Here is a 16,799-nt window from a genome sequence, read left to right as displayed (position 1 = left end):
AAGTCCTACTCCTTTTCGTCAGCAGAATGTGTGATTGGACAGCGATCCGCTGGAACCTCAGATGCACTGAGAGACATGACGGCACACGTTGTACTCCGCAAATAAACTCATTGATATTAGCAAATCAAGCCAAAGGCTTTTCAAGGTTTGTGATAAACTGTTTATCCAAACAGGGGTATATTTACCTTGCTCATCTTGGTGATATCGTGGCATCTAATAATTCTACCAAAGGTTTGGGTATCCAGATCATCAAGCTTAAACATGGCAATATAACCTATCACTGCAAAAAGGAAGAAACGTATTAACCCCTTAGTGACCACCAATAGGTCTCTTCATGCCGCTTACTAATGGGCTATAAACAAGCACATGCATCCTTTAAAGGAGGCAGCTTAGCTGATTACTGACAGCCAGGCTCCTGTTTTAGTAGCCAGGAACAGAGAAACTTCAGATCCTGGCAATTTAACCCCTTACATGCTACAATCCCCCCTCCCCCCCCCCCCCCCCAAAAAAAAGTTTTTATAAAATTTATACAACACATTATATTTACCCCAGAGTGGATATATTAAAATATACAACTCGTCATCACCCCCCACCAACTCCAAATAAAACTGTCAGCCATGTTCTCAAAGTTTTGTACCTGCAGCCCTGCCGATACTAACAAATGGGTGATGGGTGTTACCTACAGCAGACTGAAATGGGTGATGTCAGACTTGATTGACACCTTCACAGCACTAGGAGCTGAATCTAAGAAAAGTCCGTATGGGGGGTAAGCATGAACAAGAGAGCCATTTTTGGAGTCCATTAGGCTGCTGCTGCCAAAGTATGCAGCCGACCCCACTGATATTGGTCCTATGTAACTACTTACCAGCATACAAGCTCTGCTCTGACAGTAGATAATGCTTCCCATCCCGAGCATAGAAAGCTTGGACAACGACGTCCAGGAGATTTTTGTACTGAATACATCCAGAAAGAATATCAAGGACAAATTCTTCTTCTTCTTCATCATTAAGAATCTAGGAGACAAAGGACATGAAGTACAGAGATGGATCCACTAAAGGAAGAAAATGTACTTTTATTGTATGGAAGATTATGCTGAACACTCAATCTCCTTGGATAGCTCTGGTTATAAGATACTTAAAAACCGTGTGCCACATAACTCAAATAGTAATAACTAAGAGCCCCAAGAATAATGACACACTATGTCAATCTTACCATATAATGTTCTTATGCCTTCAGTGCTGACCTTATACTAGTCCTGTAGCGTCCCATAGGGAGACCCCGGACACCTGACATACGTGGGGAGCTAGGAGAGTAAAGTGATGGCTTCTCACGGCGGCACTTACCAAACTCCTTTCCCGGAGGGAACATGCAGTCAAGGCCTGAGTAATACTACAGGCCACCATAGACACCCTTATGATAGGGAATGCCAATAACACAGGAAAAATGGGGGTTGTAGTTGTCCCAGGTGACGCCACCGTTCCTACACACCGGAATGACCTCCAGCGGAACATAAATGCAGACAGAGACAGTCTTTGAGTACGACAGGTCCCTAGGAATGGTTAGGGCTCGGCATAAACTTTTACTTGAACAAAATACACAAGGCAGTTCACTTTAGGACTTTACAGTGCAGGCAAACGACTTTCAAACGTAATACAGAATATTCTTTTGCAGTACCTGCACCCCGACTGAGACGCGTGGGTGTGACAATTAAAGGGTGTACCTCTACACAGTGATCCTGGCTCTGGAAGGCCATGTAGGAAACTCTAGACTGAGAGGTAGTACCTCTGCACTGGCCCTGTCCTAAAGAATTACTTACAATTGCTCTCTCACTACTGGGGACTCACTCCACTCACATCCAGACTTCAGTCATCATGGGAAATCTCTCCTCCTCTTCCATTTTCACCACAAGGAAGCTGAGGGTGCCTCCATGTGGCTCTGTGTTATGTGCAACTCAGGTAGCAGACCAGAAGATGGAACTCCTTCCCACTCTCAATCACTCCTATTTATACCCTCTCTCATACCACATGACAAATTTTATACATTTACATGCAGACTTGGATTTTATAAAAGTTAACCTCTCGAGCGCCACAGTTGTGCAACACACACACTGGAAATGACGAGACTGGCTTGCACAGTGCATCTACATAAGATAAACATGTATGACATTTATGGAGGGGACCAGGATGATGTGCTGGGCCGCTACAGTCCCCCCTCCATTATTCATAAAATACTTGCCACAGTACCACTAGAGTAATGTCTGTTTAATGCTCACACAGCATCTGTTATACTGTCATAATAGTGACCTAGTGTATATAGGATTGGGCTGGGTAATATGCAAATAAGGGATATGCAACAATACCTCTGCAGCGCCACCCATTGGATGGCAGCATTCCTGCAAATGAATGTCTGACCCTTTTATACAGAAGAAGTTTTGTTCCATCTCCGTTATTTGCCTATTAACCAGAGGACATGCATGACCTTAGAACTCTCCTCACTCACCTTCTCGGTGCCTCTCCTTAAGGAGTGATGTTGCCCCTCCCAACATCATTGGCCTCTCGCTAGGCAAGCCAGGATCCTACTACACACTGATGAGGGGCAAACACCCTGAAACAGCTATCTGTGTATGGATTCTGGCTTAGTTTTCAATTCCCAATCATTGTTGCATAGACCTGTATAAAAGGGTCAGACACTGATTTGCAGGAATGCTGCCATCCAATAGGTGGCGCTGCAGAGGTATTGTTCCATCTCCCTTATTTGCACATTACCCAGAGGAGCATGCATGGCCTTATAAGTATCCTCACGCACCTTCTAGGTGCTCTCCTGAAGAAATGATGATACCGCTTTCGACATAGATCAGTAGAATGCGACTCTTAACCAATTAAGGACAATGTCTAGTTTAGTACTTAAGGACGTGACAATTTTTAGGGATTTTCATTCCCAATTTATTGTAGAAGTCCATTATGGAAGTGGCAATACCAAATATATGGCTTTATTGTGTTTTTTAAACAATAAATGGGGAAGTGAGCCAAAAAGGTTTTTACGTTATTTTCACCTATCCTTATGTCCGTTATGGACTTTAACCTGCGATCGTATGATCACTCAGATAACCTACTGCAGTACTTCTATACTGCAGTGTATCATTGCTATTTATGTACATTGAAAGCCATGGCAGACCCAGAAACCATTGCTGGGCCTCCACTTGCCATGGCTACCCATCGGCCCTTTGTTATTTCATGGCGGAGAGCAGATGAACTTTCTCCCTCTGTGAACCCCATACATTCCGCAATCAACATTGAGAGTAATGGTAACTGTGGGGATCAGTGCTCTTGACGATCTCTACCATTACAATGGGATGTTATTGGGTGTGAAGGTGTTAATACATTAGCGGCATAAAGTCCTGTTCACATGAGATTATTGCTGCAGATTAGATGGCATATCTGGTGCAGATCTGACGTTAAAACCATGGCAGAAATGTGAGGCCTCATATATTTCGGCAACACTGATTTCAAATCCGGGCACAATAAAATCTGTGTCATATAAACCATTTCCTATCGGAGATGGAGTAAAATAAAAACCATTTCTTAAGTCCTCAGTGTGGAGATCTGAGAAATTTTAATAAAAAAACATATACAAATTTTAAAAGATTATAAAAACCGCACAAATACACATAAAATAGTCATTGCTTCTGATCCCGTGACGCGGGGCCCTTGCGCCAGGATGACAGTCTAATGGCAGTTGAATACGACCAGCCCGGAATCCTCATACACTCGGCCTGCTGCTGTTCACATGTGATAGACTGCAGTGTTCCCCAAATGTTAGCGGTGTGTTTGCAGGATACCGCATCCCATCTATCACAGGTCTCCTAAAGTTATAGCCAAGGCTCCACTCTAAACGTGTCTCCAGCTATTGGGATAAATCACTTTGGAAGCTTGTATTGCCGTCTACAGCAGCATTCAGGATAATAAACTCTCCTCCCCAACATGTTAACAGCAGCGGCTTGAGTGTTGAAGGATTATGTGCTAGTTGGATTCAATTACTGTTAGGGCTTCGTTCACACGGGTGACAATGCTACAAATTGCATGTATGTGAAGCCCATGCTTTCCTATGGGTTAATTCACACGTGCGATGTTTTGGAGAGTGCAACATCTCTAATAGAGATGAGCGAGTATACTCGCTAAGGCACATTACTCGAGTGAGTAGTGCCTTAGCCGAGTATCTCCCCGCTCGTCTCTAAAGATTTGGGGGCGGGCGGGGAGGAAGGGAGGGGAGATCTCTCTCTCCCTCTCCCCCCCCCCCCCCCCACTCCCCGCCGCAACTTACCTGTCACCTGCGCCGGTCCCCGAATCTTTAGAGACGAGCGGGGAGATACTTGGCTAAGGCATTACTCGCTCATCTCTAATCCCTACACAAAAACCTTGCGAGTCCAGCGATATACCCGGGACTCGTAAAGATTAGTCCATGTACAGTTCGATTTTCGTGTGGTGCGATGCAACTTTGACAGTAGGAAATCCTACTGTCAAATCACTATCCCAAGCCCTAACTGCAGGAAAAAATAAATAAAAAGTATACATCACCTTAGATGTGGTCTCCGACTCCGCTGCATCTTCTCCCCGGGTCCCAGGCACTATTCTTCTTTTCTTCTGGTCGGGATTGAAAAATCTCCACCTCCTGAAAGTGCTGCCTGTGATTGGTTGACGCTTAGCCAATCACACTCAGCGCTTCTAGGAGGCAGGGATTTCTCAATCCCCGGCCAGAACAGGTGAAGAACAGTGTCGGGGAATGGGAAGAAGCTGCAGCAGAGCCTGAGACAGTGCTTGTAAGGTGATGTATACTTTATTTCACTGCAGCTTGGGCTTATTTTTGGGGGTAGGGCTTATATTTCAATGTATTGTGGACACTTGTAGGGAGGCTCTAGCACCCTGTTGTACCGCCTCTAGCTTGTATACAAGATGTGATACAGGCGGGCATGAAGGCATATAGGTTCTGTATGGTATCCTACGGCATATTGGTCAACATTTACTGTAACTGAGCCTCTAGATTGGGCCTAAGAGTTTGTACAATGTCCACGGGGAAAATAGACTTATTAAATCGGTGCGGGTCTCCTGCACATGTGATCCACAAATAAAATTGCCAATAGTAGATCATTGACCCCCTCCGGTTAAATAAATAGCCGCGGATGGTATTTTTAGGTGATTTGCAAATGTCCCTTGCAGGAATTAACCCTTTGCAATCCAATTTTAGATTCAGGGGTTCCTAGGGGGCTTTCTCTTTCTGCCATTTTATAATGGCGCCATCTGCTGGCTAGAGCCAGTACTGCGGTATGGGACATGCTGGAGAAGCCCCTGACAACAGAGAGGCCAGTAATATACAGTAAGAATACCCTGCCCGACGTCTTCTGACATCAGAGCTGTACAGCCTTCAATTAGAATCTCTAAGGATGTCAGACAGTGGATGGGAAAGGGTTAAAACTAGAGATGAGCGAACGTACTCGGTAAGGCCGATTTCGCAATCGAGCACCGCGATTTTCGAGTACTTCACTACTCGGGTGAAAAGTACTCGGGGTCGATGGGGGGCGTGGCGTGGTGGAGCAGGGGGGGGGTAGCAGCGGGGAACAGGGAGGAGCCCACTCTCTCTCCCTCTCCCCCCCCCCCACTCCCCTCTGCAACCCCCCGCTCACCCACAGCGCCCCCGAGTACTTTTCACCCGAGTAGTGAAGTACTCGAAAATCGCGGTGCTCGATTGCGAAATCGGCCTTACCGAGTACGTTCGCTCATCTCTAGTAAAAACGCAGCATGCTTTATTTTAATGTGGATCATGCGTGGGTGGGCTTAATTGTCCTCTATCTCAATTGATCTCCCGCATGCAAAAAGACAATTAAAAGTGCATCCGCTGCAGAAATCTGCAGCAGGAATCCACGTGGACGTGATGCCTTAGGCTGTTAAAGTTTGGATCCCAAATGGTTCCATACATGTTCTATTGGTGAGAAATCTGGTAACCGGGCAGCCACGGAAGTGTGGCAATGTGGTGGAGACATTCCTGTGAGCCCCCCCTGTGTGTGCGGCCGAGCATTATCCTGCTGGGTAATGCCTCTTGGAAGCCACCATGAGAGGAACACATGTGGCTGCAGGATATCCTGAACATATCACTGAGCTGTCATTGTCCCTCCTACCACTACTAGGGGTGACAAACTATTGTATGTGATGCAAATGGACACTGCAAATGGAGAGGACGGTGGGCATCAAAAGCAGTACATGTAATGGATGTCGTAAGACCAAATGTCCATCAGCCAAGCCCCTTGAAATGGTTCCGACAAGGGGTGTAACGATGGCGCCACCTGTCTCTGGATGGTGGACAATGAAACAATTGCTCATGCTTGTTGAATGATCAGACTGTCCTGAGCCCGATCGCCTTGTGTGCATGACCTCATGCAATTTTGTCCTATCTTTTAAAGGCACAACGCCGGTGGCTCCATAGTCTCCTATGGGAGTCTATAGAGTTGGCTGGCAAAGGGAGGGAGATGAAGTTTAGCAGTGGGGAGCGCTAGAACAATTAAGGGAGTCCTCGTAGGGATTCCCTTTATCTTCGCAGTATTAAACTCCCTCACCCTTCCTTTGCCGGTCACCAGAACAATGAAGAGAATCCCCACGGGGACTCCTTTTATTATTCTGGAGGCTGAGGGATTTTGGGGCCGCAGCGTCAATGCACTGCAAGATGTTGCAGCCAGCCAGGTAAAATAGCGAAAAAGAGCCGTGGCTTGGTCGCGGTTATACTTTGTTCACATGATTTAGTGCTCCGATAGCTGCGATGTTTTAGCGTGACTATCGGAGTGCTGAAATAACGTTCATGTGAGCGAGGCCTTAGTAAGACACTGCTTCCCTGCTTTGATTGACCAGTGCTGTCCGTGTGACCAGTCAGATCAGCATGTAGTGTCTGAGACTACCAATGCATACTAATACACCAGGTAGTCTGAGAAGCGGTGTAACGTCTTTGTTTATTCAGCCTCGGAGGTTAATTTTAAATGGACCAAAACTTTTCAGGCAACTTCTGCTCCTCTAACAGCCTATATGTGTATCCTCAATCTTGTACTATATGTGCATTAAAGCTTTTTAGTTTTACCACTTCTTCCAGCAGCTTTGCAATCCACTTCCTGTTGTTAGGCATTTAGCTGCTCTAGTGACAGGCACATGGGGCTACAGGTGCAGCATTAAGATACTGCCTTACATCTCATTGGAGCAGGGCTGTGCAAGGTAGCATGGGAAGTGTGGGAGAGGCTGTCCCAGCCATTACAGTCCTTGCAGATTGGCTGGTTAGGACGAACCCATCTGTAAGAGGATTGCATACAGGAAGGCAGCAGAAAAATAGGCAAATGTACATGGAAAACTGAGTTGATGGAGCTCCTACTGGGTACAAACAGCAGAAGCTGCCAAAGAGGAACGGCCTGCTTCTAACAAATGGGTTTGAAAACTCAGGTACGATTTAAATGTCTCCCTCTGTGTCTGCAGGGGATTTGGAGCGCAGTATATATAAGAAAAAAAAGGCGCAGCGACCGCTATAATGATATAGTAAGAAATGAATCAGCACAGGTCAACCACAAAAACCACAATGGTCCTTCAGGGTGGACAAATGCACTGAAGATGCAGACTGAGTCAACTATGTCCAACGGTCCCACTGAAGTGAATGGGAGCGAAGCTGCGCCTGCACGGCCTCTGCTGCCCCACGTTTCAGGCTGGGGCTGCATTTAAGATATGCGGTGTTGTGCGACAACCCCTTTACTGTAATAGGACTACGTTGCAAAGTGACTTAAGCAAACAATTTATGGTCTTTGTTAAAATATGTACTGTGCCTGGAAAATCTCTTTAGGGGGCTAGTACACCAGCTCTGGCGCCCGCTGCTAGTGCTTGCCACTTACTAATGATTGCCAGATGGAACTTGAAAGTCCACAATTAACAGTAAATTGTGAGTGTTGGAGGCGTTCGTGTAGCAGCACACTTGGGGCTTATTCACACGACCATATTTGCGCACCTTTTTTGAGCATGCAAAATCTTGCGTACAATACACAGAATAGACCCATTGATTTCAATGGGTTCGTTGACATGTACGCATTTTGCATGCACATTTCGGTCACACAAAAAATAGGCAGCATGATCTATTTTCCTGTGCATTTGTGCAAGGAAAGAACCTATAGAACTCATTACACTAATTTCAATGGCTGAAGGCATCGTCGCATGTTTTTTTTTTTACGTGCGCACAATTTGTGTGCCAAAGGTGCAGAAAAAAACGCACTTGAGTGTGCAAATACGCAATGCACTTGTGCATGTAAATACGCATGTGCTCCTGTGAATTCAACGTGGGGCCCAATCAGATATTTTTGGTCTCTGTCTTCTTAGTTTATTCCACGGACGGCACAAAAACCCATTATAGCTTATGATGCTATATAAAATTTCATGCCAGATCTGCGCCATAAGCAGTTGTGAAGGGGCCATTATATAGATTATAAATGCAGAATATAATAAACTATTGGTCAATAGTGAAGTGTTTTATTCTATGCTAATCATATACCTCCAAAAGTGAAGTAAACCGCAAAGAAAAATCACATTTCCCCTAAACAAAGCTGTGTTCAAGTTGTCCTCTAGTGTCAGGTCTTATAATTTTCACTTTTTGTATGATCCTACACTACAAATACTAGGTAACCACTTATAATGACCACCCATCCGTTCTTTCCAATTGCTCTGTCTGAGCGTGTCAGTCTTCACTTAGTTCAGTCATTCTATTCATGACCTCGGAAGTTCGAAGTGAACGGTGCCACCTAGTTCTGATTTAACATCAGAAAGCAAGGCTTTATCTATGCATACAATCTAAAAATTCCTATTTTAAATCTGCACATACACGTTTGTGATTTCAAAGGCAGATTTTTTCCTGGAGCCGGCCAGCCTGTTCTGCAACATTCATGACTAGCCACACTGGGATATTAGATTATTACTATGCAAATAAACAGTTTTTCTCTAATAACTATTCAACTGACTAAACACACTATAAAAACAATAAAGGGACACTGTCGCCACGGAAAATTTTTAAGGATGTTCTTCAGGACAGAAATGTCCACGACAGTTGGGAAATATTGCGAAATGACATTCTATAAGGTCAATCGTTAATAATCCCTGAGGCCGCCTGCACACGGGCGGAAATCCCGCCGCGGGACTTCCCGCGGGATTTCCGCCACTGAGAGTTTGCATAGGAGTGCATTACAATACGCACTCCTATGCAGACGGCCGCGGTTTGGCCGCGCGAAATCTCGCGCGGCAAACAAACCGCGGCATGTCCTATTTTTGTGCGGGGCACGCACTCACCTGGCCGCCGGCTCCGGTCTGCGCATGCGCCGGCTGCACCGCAGCCGGCACATGAAAGAGCCGGGGCCGCCAGGCGCGGGTGAGTACGTGCTCATCCCTGCAGGCTCTCGGGTCGGGTCCCGCGGCGAGAATTCTCGCTGCCGGATCCGACCCGCTCGTGTGCAGGCGGCCTAAAAGAAGGAAGAATGCGCATTTAAAGAGACCAGGATGGATGAACACAGAACTTAAATACATGCTAAAAAGAAAGAAAAATATGTTTAGCAAATGTAAAGAGGGGTGAATAACTAAAGAAGAATATAATGTTGGAAAAGCTAAAGCTTGCAAGAGAGGCTAAAAGCAATACAAAAAGCATTGGGGGTATGTCAAAACAAAAGAAAAGTCAAAGATGCTATAGGAAATTTACAAGATGAAAATGGTGAATTGGTTAAGAATGATGTTGAGAAGGCCAAACTTTTAATTTCCTATTTTGTATCTGTTTTCTCTCAGAAAGTAGATGTAACATCAACTAATCTTCCCTGTGCTATTGGGGGAATAAAAGACTGCAGGCTATCTATAAGCGTAGAGATGGTGAGGGAACACTTAGATGACTTACGTGAATTTAATTCTCGAGGTTCAGAAGAATTACTTCCTAGGATACTGAAGGAAGAAGCGGAGGTAATTGCTAAACCACTCACCATAATCTTTGAAAATTTGTGGAGAACAGGGTAAATCCTAAAAGATTGGAGAAGGGCAAATGTTGTCCCTATCTTTAAAAAAGGGAAGAAGGTGGACCCCGGAATCTACAGATCTGTGGGCCTGACTTCTATACCGGGAAAGATCTATGAACATATTTTCAACCACATATGTGCAACTACTTGGGTGAAAATGGAGTAATTAACCAGAGCCAGCATGGATTTGTAACAAACTAATCTAAATTTCCTTCCATGACAGAATCAACAACTGGGTTGAACAGGAAAATGCAGTAGATACAGTGTATGTTGACTTTAGTGAAGCATTTGACAAAGTATCTCATACCAACCTTATTGAAAAAAATGACAAAATATTGGATTGACAAGGCAACTGTTAGATGGATTCACAACTGGCTGAGTGATCGTACTCAAAGAGTGGTCATAAATGGCTGAACATCCAATTGGGAGAATGTAGTAAGTGGGATAACTCAAGGCTCTGTCCTGGGGCCAGTGGTGTTCAACATTTTTATAAATGATCTGGCAGAGGAAATTGAGGGGAAACTGATCAAGCTTGCCAACGACACAAAGCTAGGAGGGATAGCTAACACTAGGGAAGAGAAGAGCGAGAGGAATCAAAAAGATCTAGACAAACTTAAACAGTGGGCAGCAACTAACAGAATGGTATGTAACAAGGAGAAATGCAAGGACCTATATCTGGGCAAGAAAAGTTTTTAAAAAGCACATACAGAATGGGAGGAATGGGGCTAAGTAGCAGCACATGTAAAAAAGACTTGGGTATACTAATAGATCATAGACTGAACATGAGTCAACAGTGTGATGCAGCAGCCAAAAAGTCACACACAACTCTGGAATGTATTAAGAGAAGCATATAGTCTAGATCACGTGAGGTAATTATCCCCCTCTACTCTTCCTTAGTCAGACCTCATCCGAAATACTGTGTCCAGTTGTGGGCACCCCAATTTAAGAAAGACATAGACAAACTGCAGCAAGTTCAGAGAAGAGTTATCAAGATGGTGAGCGGTTTGCAAATAATGTCCTATGAGGAACGGTTAGAGGATCTAGGAAAGTTTAGCTTGCTAAAAAGAAGTCTGAGAGGAGACTTGATAGCTGTCTACAAATATCTGAAGGGCTGTCACAGTACAAAGAGATCAGCCCTATTCTCATTTGCACAAGAAAAGACTAGAAGCAATGGGATGAGACTTAAGGGGATAAGACACAGATTAGATATTAGAAAAAACTTTTTAACAATCAGAGTGATCAATGAGTGGAACAGGTTGCCACTGGAAGTGGTGAGTTCTCCTTCAATGAAAGTCTTCAAACAGACGTTGGACAGACATCTGTCTGGGATGATTGAGTGAATCCTACATTGGACCCGATGACCCTGGAGGTCCCTTCCAACTCTACCATTCTATGAGTCTATACGGCAACACAATACAATGCAATCCATTCTAGTGAAGAATATTTCCATAATCCAGCATTTGATGGAAAATGTCAAAATGCAGGTGTTATGCACAACCATCATAGGGTTATATAAGTAAGCCCTAAAATCAGTAGCGACAAAGGTACAATACTGGACCATGTATAAGGAGCTATCCTATAGAGGTAAATGATTGCCATGGTAATGGACTGTGAGTTATGCCAAAAACAACGCCAAATTATTGCATGCAACACAATTTGCACCAAATTTTGGCACATCTGAACTAAGCATGCTCTCTGGCGTGGAACAGATTGGCTGATGCCTCGGACATAAAAAAAAATTTCTGCTGTGTCATGAGGGGAGAGCTGGTGGCTGCTAGAAACAGGTGCAATAGCCTGCAGAAAGAGGTGCTGAAGACGGCAGGGATCAGCAGAGGAGAAGCAGCGGGAACCCCGAGACTGTGAGAAAAGATGCTGCATGGAGAAAATATCAGGCTCTGGACTGAAGAGGCAGCTACCTAAAAGAGAGTGAAATCGTGCTACATTCCCAACCCTGTGGGGTATCATAACAGTGAGAAACATCCAAGGGAACAGAGGTAGAGTCATTTTCCTGACCTTAATCACAGTGGTATGAGATATCTATATAGTCGAAGCTAAGGCCGTCACAGATATAGAATTTAAAAATTGAAATTTTATTAGGAATTATTTTAAAAATCAAGGCCAACCAAAGAAAAACAATTACATAAAACGTATAGTGACAGGACAGACAAACAACTAAAAAGAGGGATCTTGGGATGGGTGAGGGAGGGAATTATGTGTCACCAACTCCCGTCTAAGCATCACCAGGATCCTCAAGAGTCACTTGTGATTTAGTTGATGGGGCAGATCCCCCTATCAAGGTAAGTATTTAGCACTTGAGGTGTTGTATGATTCGTATGTTCTCCAAATGGAGACTGTTTTTTAATAAAGGTATATATGTTATACGAATCAAGCAAACCACTTTTCTTTTGGGACTCTTGTAGTTTTTAATGTTTGAATCAATGTCGTTTAGTGCATTTGTTTTCACTGTTTTATACACTTTCTGTTTAGATTGCTCTTCAAACCAGTATGGTATTGAGTTTACAGTGTTTAAAGCTTTTCCGTTTATATTGCTCTTGCTCGACGCGTTTCCCTATCGGGGTACTCGATAGTTCATCAGGAGCCGGGCATCGATAAGCCCCCAAACATTAAAAACTACAAGAGTCCCAAAAGAAAAGTGGTTTGCTTGATTCGTATAACATATATACCTTTATTAAAAAACAGTCTCCATTTGGAGAACATACGAATCATACAACACCTCAAGTGCTGAATACTTACCTTGATAGGGGGGTCTGCCCCATCAACTAAATCACAAGTGACTCTTGAGGATCCTGGTGATGGTTAGACGGGAGTTGGTGACACATAATTCCCTCCCTCACCCATCCCAAGATCCCTCTTTTTAGTTGTTTGTCTGTCCTGTCACTATACGTTTTATGTAATTGTTTTTCTTTGGTTGGCCTTGATTTTTAAAATAATTCCTAATAAAATTTCAATTTTTAAATTCTATATCTGTGACGGCATTTTCCTGACCTTAGACTAGTCTGGGCCGGTGGTAGCAATAATTCTCACGGAATGAATTGTAAGTGAGGCCGACCTGCAACAGGTAGGTGTCCCACCAGAAAGGGACTCAGTCTAATAATTAGCAGTCCTGCTGTAGGAGATGGAGCTAATAGTAATGACACTGGAATTTATGCGTTATTTAAAGGAACATCACAAGAGTAACAGGGGAACTAGCTTTGCTAGGAGACTGAGTGGGGCGCTGATCACTGAAAGTGGAGTGCTAATCCTTATATATATATATATATATATATATATATATATATATATATATATATATATATATACTGTGCATGACTTTATGTGATTTGTATTTCTGGACAATGGTTTTGATCTTTGAACTGCATTATTGATACTGTTTTGCCGGTATTGTTTCTTACTGTGCATAAGGTATTATTGATCCTGGGCTTTAGTTAGTGTTAGCTAAATCTATGGTAAGGCCGCTTGCAGATGGGCGGATTCCCCGCAGAAATCCCGCGCAGCACACAAACCGCGGCATGTACTAATTCTGTGCGGGGCTCACAGAGCCCCACACAAAAATGTCACTCACTGGCCGCCGGCTCTGCTGTGAGCATGCGCCGGCTGCCCGGCAGCCGGCATATGAAAAAGCCGGAGCTGCGGGAGTGGGTGAGTTCCGCGCTGCTCTCTGCAGGCGCTCGAGTCAGGTCCAGCTGCGAGAATTCTCGCAGCCGGATCCGACCCGGCCGTCTGTAGGCGGCCTAAAAGTGAAATTGTGTACTTGTTATAATAACCTTACTCATTTTAATTTCTTTGTTTATAAATAAACATTACCTATTTTTGTAACTCCTTCTGCTGCATCATATCCCGAATCTGCCTTACAATATCACCAACTACGACACATATTCAATGTATTTCAAGCAGAAAGGTTTGTTCACACAGTGTGGATTTGCAGGGATTTTGCAGACTTGCCTTCTCCCCATTCTGTACACTGGCTTGCCTCTCCTGGACTCCAACAATGACCTATTGACCCACGTGACCACTACAGCAGTCACATGTCATCACTGAAAGCTGGGATGCAGAAACCGGCAAGAGCCTGTGCAGAATGGGAGGAAGAGGATTAATGCTTGTTTTTGATACTACCCATGTTTCCCTGAAAATAAGACCTGGTCTTATATTAATTTTTGCCCCAAAAGAGGCGCTAGGTCTTATTTTCATGGAATGTTTTATTTACCTGACCTAGCAGGCTCGGTCCAGATCATTCCCGTGGCTCTCCAGAGCCCCGACGTGGTTCCCACAGTCCTATGCCGGCCACATAGGATCACTTCCTGGTTACAGGATTCATAAATCCCACCTCCAAGAAGCGATGGCTGTGATTGGTTCTTCAAGCACTGCATTGATTGGCTGAGCCACGGCGCTCGAAGAACCAGGCACAGCCATCACGTCATGGAGGCGGGATTTATGAAATGCCTGAGTTGCAGCAAACAATGGGCTTTATGCTGTCCATATTATGGACCTAAAATATACCTGCGCCCTAAATCACTGACTGATCACCATAGAGCTGATGTAACACTGTAATCACCTGTAGATCACATCCAGCCGAGCGCCTCACCAGGTCCTGAGAACGTGGATTAAACATCTGTCATTAGACAAAGAAATACTGAGAATTTTCGGAGCCGGCGGATGATTCAGATGTTCGTCAGGATTTCAATTATATTTCTGGGTTTGCCAGTGACAGATTTATGATTCCAAATTACATCTGTTTGACATTGTAATATCGGATCTCCAGCTCTGAAGCGCGCTGTAAGCGAGAGGAGTGCGCAGGATTCAAGTGCACAATTAAATGACTCATTATGAATGTCACTCCGCTGCTGGCAGACATACAGAAGAACCCTCTGTAACATGATTAAGATGTCTCTCAGGAGCAATTAGACTATTTCTTCTGCTCTGATAGTGTTATACTGCAGGAAACCGGATTAGGCTGCGCACAGGGGTCAGGGTGCTCCCCACCTAAACTATACAGACGCTGGTGGCCATAACTCAAGTATGCATGACGAGTGTCCGGAATCTGATAGGCAATCAAGACAGAGTAGTAGTGACTTCTATCGCTTCAGCTCTGCTCTATTAGGTTACATGCACACAGGCTAGCCTGATATTGCGCTTGCCAACGTGCGTTTTACGCGCGGATGCAAGACGTTTTTCGTGCACTTTTGTGAAATCCTCAGGCACACGTTTCATGCGCATCGGAGGATCTCAAGTGTGCCTCATAGATTTCAATAGGAAACCTCACATGGCACTTATACACATCACACGGCATGTGAGTACCCCACGATGTCTTTAAAGCTCCCATTGAAAACAGGGCAAGCCAAACGATAGAATATGCTGCTATCTGCATCGCTGTGATGTTATCGGACCACACCGGTACCGATCGGATGACCTCGTTGCCAGGTGCCAAATTGGTAGATATGGAAGCGCGTGATGAGAAGATTTGCTAGCAAACATCTATCAATAGCATGAAATCACTCCATGTTATGTCAAGACACTTCTCCATGAGAACTCAATGAATTCTCCTTTATCATCAACATTACCAACTCTTATACAGAAAGAAGGGGGCGTATTCACAAGTTACTTGGTACAAAGATTAGTGTTACATAGGTGACAAAGCTGATTGATCATAAGGCTTACTGACATCTACCAAATAGTCTCAAAGCTCTTAAGGCCAGTCTCAAACACAGAATTGCCTAAGTCAGGATATTACTGTTGCATTAGACACTATTTCTGCTATAGCTGTGTCTTCTCTGTTAACATAGCTTAGCCTTATTTAATTTGTCTGTTGACTTCTTATCTTAAAATCCTACAAAGCATAGGTTTTTAGTCTTCTATTTAAGGGCCAATAGTCCAAAACAAGATAAGAAACATACACTTATTGCATTCTGAAACTTAATACTTTATATTCCATGACACTGTGAAGGAAAAAAATTGCTTGTGTGAATAACTACTTTCAAAATAATGGGGTTTATATATTCGCGAACGTTTTGTGCCTCTTGCAACACACAAAATTCATGCGCGATTGTCGCTCGTGTGCGTGTTGTGTATCTCCAACTATAATGCAGCAGCTGTTGCTTATCATAGCTGATTCCTAAGGTGCTGTTATACGAGTGCTAGTGGCAACCGCTAGCTTTCGCATTTTAATGACCATTGCCAGACTGCAGATGCAAGCGCAGCCCAGAAACTAGGGCTATTACATAAGCATTAACTTTGTGTGACAGAGCTAGTTGCTGCGCTTGCAGGTGCATCCTGGCAATTGTCAGTAAAATGCAAGTGCTAGTGTGAAGGCATCCCAAAGGTGTGTTCAAACATCGCTGATTGGGTGTGGCTTTTGTTGCAGTTTTTGGTGGGGATCTGTAGCAAATTTCACTCTTTTTTAATTGAATTCAAATGGAAGGGATAAAATCTGTTGCAGATCTGCACCAAAATCTTTGACACAGTCCTTAGCAAATCAGCGAGTTGTGAACACAGGGAAGGTGCACACATAGCAGACATTTTTCACATGTAATGCCTCATGTCCACTTGAAAAATACAATCCGCGCAGAATCTGCCGTGGATTTGCTTTAAATTCCTTTTTTTTTGGCATGCCGATATCTGCACACATTGCTATCAATGTGATAGCAATGTTGCCGATCCGCGCGGAATCCGCGGCAGAATGGAGCATGTCACGTATTTTCTCCTGCGCGTGAAAAATGCAATTCTTTTA

At 44.1% G+C, this 16,799-nt stretch overlaps 1 protein-coding gene across 1 annotated transcript in view; it reads right to left on the bottom strand.

The window, feature by feature from the left end:
* CFAP99 (cilia and flagella associated protein 99) overlaps nucleotides 1–16,799 on the bottom strand; it is a 101,214-nt gene that overhangs the window by 66,551 nt on the left and 17,864 nt on the right. The window contains exons 3-4 of the mRNA XM_066573037.1: nucleotides 866–1,013; nucleotides 186–280 (exon numbers count right to left, since the gene is read on the bottom strand). Of these exons, the coding sequence (XP_066429134.1) occupies nucleotides 186–280; nucleotides 866–1,013 (243 nt within the window). The remainder of the gene's footprint in view (nucleotides 1–185; nucleotides 281–865; nucleotides 1,014–16,799) is intronic.

The sequence above is a fragment of the Eleutherodactylus coqui genome, chromosome 7, assembly GCF_035609145.1.
Source record: "Eleutherodactylus coqui strain aEleCoq1 chromosome 7, aEleCoq1.hap1, whole genome shotgun sequence".
Lineage (NCBI taxonomy): Eukaryota > Metazoa > Chordata > Amphibia > Anura > Eleutherodactylidae > Eleutherodactylus > Eleutherodactylus coqui.
The sequence above is the reverse complement of the archived record's forward strand: the minus strand, read 5'-3'. Positions and strand labels throughout refer to the sequence as shown.